At 37.4% G+C, this 9844-nt stretch overlaps 1 protein-coding gene across 1 annotated transcript; it reads left to right on the forward strand.

The window, feature by feature from the left end:
• The first annotated feature begins 449 nt into the window (after positions 1 to 449).
• Positions 450 to 3946, forward strand: LOC149814883 (uncharacterized). Its single transcript, XM_089990438.1, has 4 exons — positions 450 to 602; positions 2140 to 2250; positions 2364 to 3348; positions 3451 to 3946. Exons 1-4 carry the CDS (start codon positions 450 to 452, stop codon positions 3702 to 3704), a joined length of 1503 nt encoding a protein of 500 aa, XP_089846564.1. The 3' UTR covers positions 3705 to 3946.
• Positions 3947 to 9844: the final 5898 nt, after the last annotated feature.

Below are 9844 nucleotides of genomic sequence, written 5' to 3' on the forward strand. Positions count from 1 at the left end.
CTGACCCGTCAACCCGACCCGCCAACCTGCCGACCCGATCCGTCAACCCGCCAACCCGACCCGCCAACCTGCCGACCCGATCCGTCAACCCGCCAACCTGACCCGCCAACCTGAAAACCCGTTTACCCGACCCAACCCATTTATTAAATGGGTTGGCGGGTCGTGTCGGGTTACCCGTTTATTAAACGGGTCGGGTTCGTGTTTGCCACAGCCGACCCGTTTAATAAACGGGTCGGGTTCGGGTTGAGGTATGCTGACACGCCAACCCGCCAACCCGACCCGATTGCCACCCCTAAGGTCCACCACCAAGGCTTTGATTGGACCTACATTTTATGGTTTCGTGTCCGCCCGTGCCCAATCCTGATATCCACGACATAAAAAAAAGGAGAGGGAAAAAGGGGAAGTCGGAATTCAAACCGACTGCTCTCTCTCTCTCTCTCTCATCCGATATGCCGAAGGTAGCGAAGGAGAAGTCTGCGAAAAAGCTTTCTGACATCTCCAACGTCGCCAAGAATCCGAGATCCGTCAAGAAAAAGAGCGATAAGGGCGACAATTCCACCGAGCGCCTCATCCATTACGACTTGAACAAACTCATTCGTCAGGCAAATCTTGGAACCCCCAAATCTCTCTCTCTCTCTCTCTCTCTCTCTCTCTCTCTCTCTCTCTCTCTCTCTCTCTCTCTCTCTCTCTCTCTCTCTCTCTCTCTCTCTCGTGTTTAAATGAGTAATCATAAAAACTGAAAATTATGGGGCAAATTTTTGCATCCGAATGTGGGCTATTTTCTAGATGCTGTTTAATGTATCGGTTTTATTTTTCTAGTCAATGAAATTATTGTTCCCAAATTGGAATTGGGCTTTCACCTTGAGATGGAAAGAAATATGATTCTGTAATTTCTTTTCTTGCTTTGTTTTCTTCCAACTGGGATGCGTTCCAGTTAATGGGTACGAATATCTGACCTCCATCTCTCATAATTTTGCAATCTTCAGAAGATGAATTATTTTGTTTTTAATGCCGGTTCTAACTAATTGAAGCATGGAAAGCTAAATTTGATACAGTGCCTCTCGTTGTGAGTAGAATTGAGAGTATGCACTAAAACATGAAGATGTGCAAACTAGTAGAAAAATGCGTGGTTCCATATGGACTGCCAACCTCTCAAATGGTTGGAGAGAGTCGGCAAGCACTAGTTTTGTATTGCTTAGAATCAAAACAAGCACTCTCTCTTTCTCTCTAAAATTTTGAAAAATATTGATGAAAATTTTCGTGTTTCTCCAACTTAATTTCACTGAAATAATCACAGAAAATGTGTTCTTTCCAATTCTAATGAACGTAGAAAAAAACAAATCTGACAGTGTGCATCTTCTAAACACGTGCAGAAGCAGACTTGCATATGCACTATCTTGGTGTTAGTTTTCACTTTGGAATCTTCAAACATTTTATCTGAATTATGCAAGGAACTTTGTATGCCAATATGGATGCTGTGGATATTTCTTTTTCATTTATTCAACACTATATTGGTTATCGAATAGTATCACATTGATTTCTTTATTTTACTATGAATGTCTGTTGGAAACTTGGAATGTAATAATGATTGCTCCTATTTGGGTTCTCGGATATTCTAGGCTTCAGATAATTGTTGTAATTCAAGTGACATGTTCATACTCTGGACATCTAATATGAAAGTTTAGCATTTGATCCTTGCTTTTGCGTGAACTTTCTTAGAGAGAACTTCTCCAAAATGAACTATTGTTCTGGATCGAAACGAGCTGACCTCAGACAGGAAGACTAATTATATTTTTGAAGTGCAATACAAATATTTGTTGTTATGATTCACTCTTGTGAATGGTTGATTAGTTTGGTTTCAACAATCTGATTGTTTTATGGGATATCATGTAATTAAAAACGTAAGGGGAATGAACATCATGAATTTTCTTGCTGTTGGTTATTATTTGATGCTATCTGTTTGGCATTTTGAAGTCATAATTTCAACTTGCCTATAATTTATTGATGTCCTGTTTTGTTGTCCAATATTTTATTGCAAAATATTTGCTCCATTGCCTGATAATGTTGCTGAATGAAATGCATTTCATATTTGGACTTTCTCCGCTGCACCTGCATTGAACCATGGTGTTTTCTTTGCAGATAGATGTGCTTCAGGCTCATGCAGACAAACTCAAGACGAATGGCAATATGAGAAGCCATGACATTGAGTCTTTCATGAGTTTATTATTTGATACACGCTGTTCTTTACAGGTTCCAACTGCTCGCTCTTTCTGTTGCTTGCATTGATGTGCTTCTCTGTGTGTGCGTGTGGTTACAAATTGATATCACGTTCTTCTCTTTTCTTTTCTTTCTTCTATTTTTAGCCATGGCTTACCAGATATCAGTCATCATTTTTGAGACAAGACACATCATCCAATAACCAATCCGTCCAACATTTAACAACTTTATCATCTAAAAAAGATAATGAAGTCAGTCCTCCAAGCAACCCAGAAAAATATGGATTGGGCCCATCAGTTTCTCCTTCACCACTTGTGTCCTGGCATGCAGAATGTCAAGCTGAGAATGGGCGACAACTGTTTTTGCTCACACCGTTACCTAGAACCAAGGTTCTCTCATTCAAATGCCAAGGCTTCTCAGCATCTGCATTGAAGCATCCCAATAAAATGGATCCTCATGTTAGTGGATATTCCATGCCTGAAAATTGCTGTGATGGTGGATTACAAATGTCAGCTGGTGAAAAAAGGGAAGCAGTTCACAGTATGGCTGAAAAGGAAACAGTTTCAGTCGATTCAGAGAAAGCATTCAATGATTTTCCTGATTCTGTTTTCATGAAGGAGAACAATTCACGGTCTGGAGTTTTAGTGAACACAAAGCTTTTGAGTAACCAGAAATACAGTAATACAACTTATCTCATGACACCTTGTTTAAAGATGTCTCCACCAAAGACATGCTTATTGCTGGAACAGATCTCCGAGTCATCAGAGAATAACAATCCTCCTCCTGAGTCTACTCCATTAACTGTTAGAGTTCTTCAGTTTGATGAATCTCACTCACCCGAGGACTCGGGTAAAGATGTTTCAAAGATTTTGGCTTCAAAGTTCCCAGGGATGTTTCGACTGACAATGACCAGTAAGACAGCACACACAAAGAGAGAATTTGAAGCATCTCCCGAGCATCTTATCTCACCGCCCAAAACTTGTGTTCTACTGGCACCATCACCATCTGTCAATAAACTCACTGTCAGTGATGCTGTAGGCCAGCACAAGGCAATAATGAACAACCTGGTTTTTGAAACAATTGGGGAAGACCATAGCCAAGTTCAATTGAGTAAAGAGTTCTCTGATGATGGTGAGTTTTCTTGTGGTCCCTTAATTATTTTGCTTGTTATATTTTGATTTTCAATGATTAAAAGTCGAATTCCTGTTAAATACTTGGTACAATCTTATTCAGTTGGCACAAATATGGAAGTTCCAGAATGCACTCCTAAGAGCTTGGGAAAAGGGGCTGATGCTGGTAAAGCACCTGGTGAAGAGACGCTTAAAAGGGAATTATGGGCCAAGTTTGAAGCAGTCCCCTCTCATTATTCACTGGTAAAATTAAATTGCTTGGCAGACTCAACCCAGACACAGTTCCTTCACAGACTGGAAGCCGTTTCCTTTGAAGAGCAGTCTCCTAGGTCTGACCCAGAAGACATCAATTTATAAATTTGACCTTCCATTTTTGTTGTTCATTGATGCCAACTGAAAATCCAATGAATATTTTGCATGTACCCCATTGCATCCCTGATCTTTGGTTTGCTTATAGGCAGTTTTATCTCATTGATTCCTTATCTTAGTTTGCTTATAAGCTGTTTTGTCTTTGCACATGTATGCGCAGCAGCATATGAACTACTGTCATACTATTGTACTTAATGTCAGATGCTGCATTTCTGGATGTAATGACAGCTATAGCAGTTTAACCATTTTCTGATATACTTCAGTAGCTTGGTTTTGTAAATCTCTTGGTTCATTTTAGTCCATTTTGCTTTCCTCAACTCCTCTTCCTGTGTAGAGTTGTACTGGCTCAAAGAATTTGGTCATTGACCCTTTAGTTTGCTTACAAGCGGTTTTGTCTTTGCACATATATACATGGCAGCACATGAGCTCTGTCATGCTATTTCATTGAATATTTGATACTACATTTCTGGACCTAATGACAGCTATGGCTGCTTAGCCATTTTTCTGATATACTTCATTAGCTTGGTTTGCAAATATCTTGACATATTTTAGGCCATGATGCTTTCCTCAAATTAAACTTTTATATTGGTTATAGTTGTACTAGCTCAAACATTGGTCATGGACCCCAATAATGTAGTGAATCTATGTATATATTCTTATAATCTGGCTTTGAGTTCTTCTGATCATTCCATGGATAGACTGTTCTTGTGTAATTGTTAGGCATGTAGCTATAAATTTCAAAATGTTGAGTTGGTTCAAGACATGCAGGGAATCAAATATGAAAATTTAGTCCCACATGGCAACAGTTGGTCGAGTTTTCTGTTACATGAAATAGAGCTGAGTTAATTTGAGCCAAAGTTCAGCATAGTTGTGGCCAAAGTTGTTGAACTTAAAGGTTTTTGGAGATAAAATGTGATATTCCGATAATTGTTAATGGCAAGAAATCTTAGTTGCGTCAAAATTCCACTCTAAACTCGTTTATAGAGTTTCTAATGTTCTATTTTCAAATAATGATGGTTTTTGAAGAAAATTTGTTATCATGCAATGACCTTTCCTATCTATCAAAGAGGTCTTGGTAGGAATTACATTTCTAATTGGGAAAATGACCGTATTGTACGAAAAAATTGACGTGTTTCTCTAAACGCCCCAGAAATTTTGAAATCTGCCTGATGTCCAATTTTGTAGGTTCCTGACTTTTTTAGGACCTTTCTACCCTTAGCACGAGTAAATTTTTTTTATTTTTGTGCGTTACGTTGCAACGCTCTCCCGATCTCGCTAAATTTCACTAAAAACAAAATTTGCACGATATTTCTGCCGAAATAACAAATTTTGCACAAATAGTATGAATATCATGACACTGTTTGCGAAAATCCCTTGCAAATTTCGTTAGGAGTTTTGCATTGGTAGTTGTGAAAGTCTGTCTTTGATATGAAATTCATAAAAAGTTTGCCTTATTCACGGACTTTCACAAGTTGTCGACTTTAAGCGATGTGAGATCTTGTTTTAGCGTGTGAATTTACTTGTATATATAGGCGTTTAGAGTGCAAATTTTGTTAAGAGTTTTGTGTTGGTTGTTGTGAAAGTCTACTTTCGATACAAAATTTACAAAAAGTTTGTGGTATTCATGGAGTTTTGCATGTTGACTTTTAGCGATGCGAGGTTTTGTTTGTGTTTAGAGTGTGAATTTTTTCTTCCTCCAAAATTGTGCAGCTTCGTACTCGAACTCTATGAAACAATAAGGTAATAGTGGCTCTTCAGCCATCCTAACTTGTCACCTTTGAACGCATCATCCCCCAATTCTAGGCGCACTTGATCCAAGTGCTTGAAATCTTTCCACTAACGTCGAGTCACTGGCTTAAATTTAGTTATTTGTGCCACGTCCTCTAATGTAATGGTCATTTTATTGCTTTCGAAGTGGAATGGGTCTATTAACGGATTCCAAAATTGGACAATGGATTCTAGGAGACTGTGATTGGTGTTTCATGGTGTGATCTCCAAGAATTTTTGAAAATGCATCTGATCTACTCAATCCTTTGTGTTCTCTGACAATGTTAGGAACCATAAGTGTGCTTGGAACCAGTAAAATCGATGTGTGGAGGATATTGGACCCTCTGAATCTTCTCCATGTGGATCCTGCATACACAAACCAATATAACATTTTAAAGATTGAAATGAAAGATTCAATTTACTTATCTGTAATCTAAAAGCATGCTTACACACACATGGAGAAAAGTACCTCTAGACGAGCATCAAACCTTGTTGACCGTTGTGACCTCTTCTTTAAAGCATGTATTATCTCCAATCCTTGGGGAGGAGGAACCTCCTGTGCACTCTCATTTACTTCCTGCAGACCCTCCATAACTGCCTCAACTTTCAAGCCCTCACTATCTTCCACTTTCAAGCCCTTACTTTCCTCTACTCTCTAACCCACCCTCGCATCCTCACCTTGCTGAGGTAGTTCCTTCACCTTTGTACATGATGTTTATCCTCTATTTTTCATCTCGCCTTTGCCACTAATTGAGGTTAGCAACAATCTCAAGATGAGCCAATAATTCAAACTTCTTCACCAATGGGTCCCCCTCTCCCTCCTTTAATGCTTTCAAGATGGGAGATAATATTTTGGCCGTAATCTCGTCAGCCTTTTTTGCACCTTCAGCCACATGTTTAAGCTATTTTGAAATTGCTAGTTGTTGGAAGTCTTGTAAATGCTGGATTGAGCGAAGATTTTTACGGTCTAACTTGGTGAGGGTGTCTTTTCTATGCATTATATTTGACACCCAGATTTTTGGTCATTGAGCCGGCTCCTCTCTACCCAGAGGACAAGCTTATTTGCATGTTTCAGTATAAGAAATATGATCCACAGTGTAGGGATCATCAAGTACTTCAAACTATTTATTTAAAATAATTTTACTCTTCTTTGGCAAGCATATTGTAGGTTGTGTTTTTTCTCTTCTTTGGTATAATATTGCAATACTCAAAATAAGACATTCCTACAATAACAAAAATATGAAATAGTCTACTATAAATGCATGTCAAACAATATTCAAACTTTTGACAATGCAACAAAAAAACTTAACACTCTCGTGAAAATCTGAGAAACAAAGTGACAAACAACTGGTGTTTTCAAGTATAACAAATAGAGGATAGAGACATACAATGCTTAAGGAAACAAAGTGACAAACAGACACTTACATGCAAATTTGAGAAACAAACAAAAATAACATATTATAATGGATAATTTACATGCAACGATAACTTGAAACTATGCAAAGTAACTGATTCATGCCAATGTTTCATCATCTTTTTATCTACTCTTTATTTCTCTCTCTCACATCTCATATACAAACACAGTTCTAGTGATTGTGAAAGAAACACTAAGTGGCACAACAATTTTTTAAAACGAAATTGATCAATCAGTAAAACAAATTTTTGCATCCATTCTTTAACCAATGTGTGGAAAACGACCTTACCAAAAGTTTAAAAAAAATGATTCACCCATAGAAAATGACCTATAATATTGCATATTTTCACACTTAGTTAAATTTGAGATTTTCAAAATTTTTGCTAAGTATAGAAGAAAAATTGGTAGATTCTCGATTTTAAGCCGATGCTTTGGAGTCTCGGCTTGGCCTAGGTTTCATTGTCAAGGCCTAAACGAGTCACTTTAAATGTGAGAAAAAGTTTTATTTTTTTACCTTTAAATTCAAGCAAAATTTAAGTTATTTTTAGGCAAATTTTGGAAGCGAGTTATATATTGTTGGATGCGTCTCAAAATTCTGAGTGTAATGATATTTTATTTTCCTTGATTCAGGATACAGTTGACCCGAAAATCACATTTTAAAAAAAAAAAAAGCAATTTGTCGGTTCAAATTTGGATCGGACCAGATCTGATGGATTTGATTCAAATTAATATGGATTTAGATTCTATCCAAGACCCATATTAATTTGTATTTGATCCAGCCCAAGACCCATTTGGATTTTTGGAGGTGGATTTAAATCTTGGATCTGGATCCAAATCAAAATCCATGCCTAATGATTTTTCTAACTTTAAATTCATTAAAAACCTTTAAATTAGAGTTAATTAATGTTAAGAATCCTCTCAAATTAATTTGATAATTTTTAGAAGATTCTAGAAATTTATTTATTATTTAATATTTAATAATTAATTAATTTAATTCCAAAATTTTAATTTGACATTTGTTTAGAACTCTTAGTAGAGCCTTCTAGAAGCATCTAAGAAGGTTTTAGAAAGTCCATTAGAATTAAAACTTTGAAAAGTCAACTTGGAGAGTTTCAAAATTTTTGAAACTCTAAAAGAGAAGAGAGTTTCATATGGGACTGCACTCTCTTCTCCAGCCCATCTAGAAGGGGCTAGAGAAGGGAGGGCGTCATCCCCTAGAGCCCTATAAATAGATTAAAAAAAAAGAGAAAGATAAGGAAAAATAAAGAAAGAGAGGAAAAGAGAAGAAGAAGAAGAAAAAGGCTATATTTTTCAATCATCCGTCGCTTTCACCATCAAATCCATATTTCTTTTTGGTATTTGTGTAAGGTACAAATTTCTTCTCTTGAATCAAGTAAGAAATCAAATATAGATTGGATTTTCATACAATATTTTGATGAAAATCCATGAAAAAGAGTAAATCTAGATGTTTACTCGAACATGGGTTTTAGGTTTCTCTTTTCAGGATTTATTTTGAGAAATATATATCTATATTGATGCTCGTGATTGGGGAACCTTAATTCGGATAGATTTTCCATATTTGCAACATGTGCAAATCTAGCCTGGATTTAGAGCATGTAAAACCTTAAAATCTAGATGCAATAATGAGTATATGCATAGATTTTTGTTAATGAATTTGGTGGTACATGCATGTATAAGTGAAAATCTGCATAAACATCATTGTTGCCTTATGAATCTATGCAAAACATGCTTATCTTATGGAGTGTGATTATGTATGCGAATACATGCTTAAAATATAATTCTATCCATGCATGCATAACTGATTGTGAATATGCATATTCATGCATACATGGGATATAAAACTTTTCCTGTACATGTAACCTGAAAATGCATATGCATATATGCATACCTCTAGGAAAGCTTGCACACGCATGCATAATAGCAAGCGTACATGTTATTTTTTATGTTGGCTTACCGGGCAGGGCCAACACGCTGCCAGGTCCAACAATTGGCTGACAGGTGTAGACTTGACAGCCCCTGCCAAGCCTGTTGAGCCTTCTCGGCCCAGCCGAGTGGGGCTTAGTTGGGCAGACTAAAAAAAATCCTTTTATATTTTGATGGGATGGCTGTCAGACCAGCCGAACCATGTTCAAGTGGCCTAACCTGCCAGGCCCCATCAGGCTCGGTTGGGGTCTGGTCGAGTCAGACCAGACCCGGCCTGGTGTTGGTTGAGCAGCTGGCAGCCTAGTCGAGTGGCTCGGCTGGGTATGCTAGGCTTTGTCAAGCCCAGTCTAGCCCTCGGTTGGACTGGTGCAGGCCTGGCAGTCTCCTGCAAGGTCGTGCTAGGTCAGACCCAGTTGATTGGGTTTAGTTGGGCCTGAGCCGAACCCCAATTGACTGGGCCACTTGTTTCCAAAAATATAAGTTTCCAGATTTGTTGGGTGCAGTTGATTCTTTTTTTCAAAAAAAAAATCTTTTGGTTAAAGAATTAAAATTGAATGCTACTTTTAATTATCATTACATGTCTAGATTTTGACTAGTTATATACAAATTTGATACATGATAAATTCTTGTAGTTTATGCATACTGCTTATGCCTAATTGAGCTTGAATGGAAACTCATAATTTGCATGTTAATTTCTAGATTTGCTATGTGCATTAGACTTGGCTTATGCATGCAAAAGAATGGAGGTTTCATGTGTTGGTACTCGGTATTTCATGCTCCACTAAAGTATTATTGTATGGTTGCTTTCACGGGCATGAGCATACATGAAATTGATGTGTCATTGCGTGAACCTACTTGCATAAGTATTCACATGTTTTAAGTGAAGTGATTCATGAATGAAAGCATGCATTTGATATAAACATGTGAATCAAATGAAAGCATATAATTAACATGATTGTGTGAACTCATGTGCATGCATATGAATATTATTGTTTCATGCACA

The sequence above is a fragment of the Nuphar pumila genome, chromosome 15, assembly GCF_984573655.1.
Source record: "Nuphar pumila chromosome 15, dmNupPumi1.hap1.1, whole genome shotgun sequence".
Lineage (NCBI taxonomy): Eukaryota > Viridiplantae > Streptophyta > Magnoliopsida > Nymphaeales > Nymphaeaceae > Nuphar > Nuphar pumila.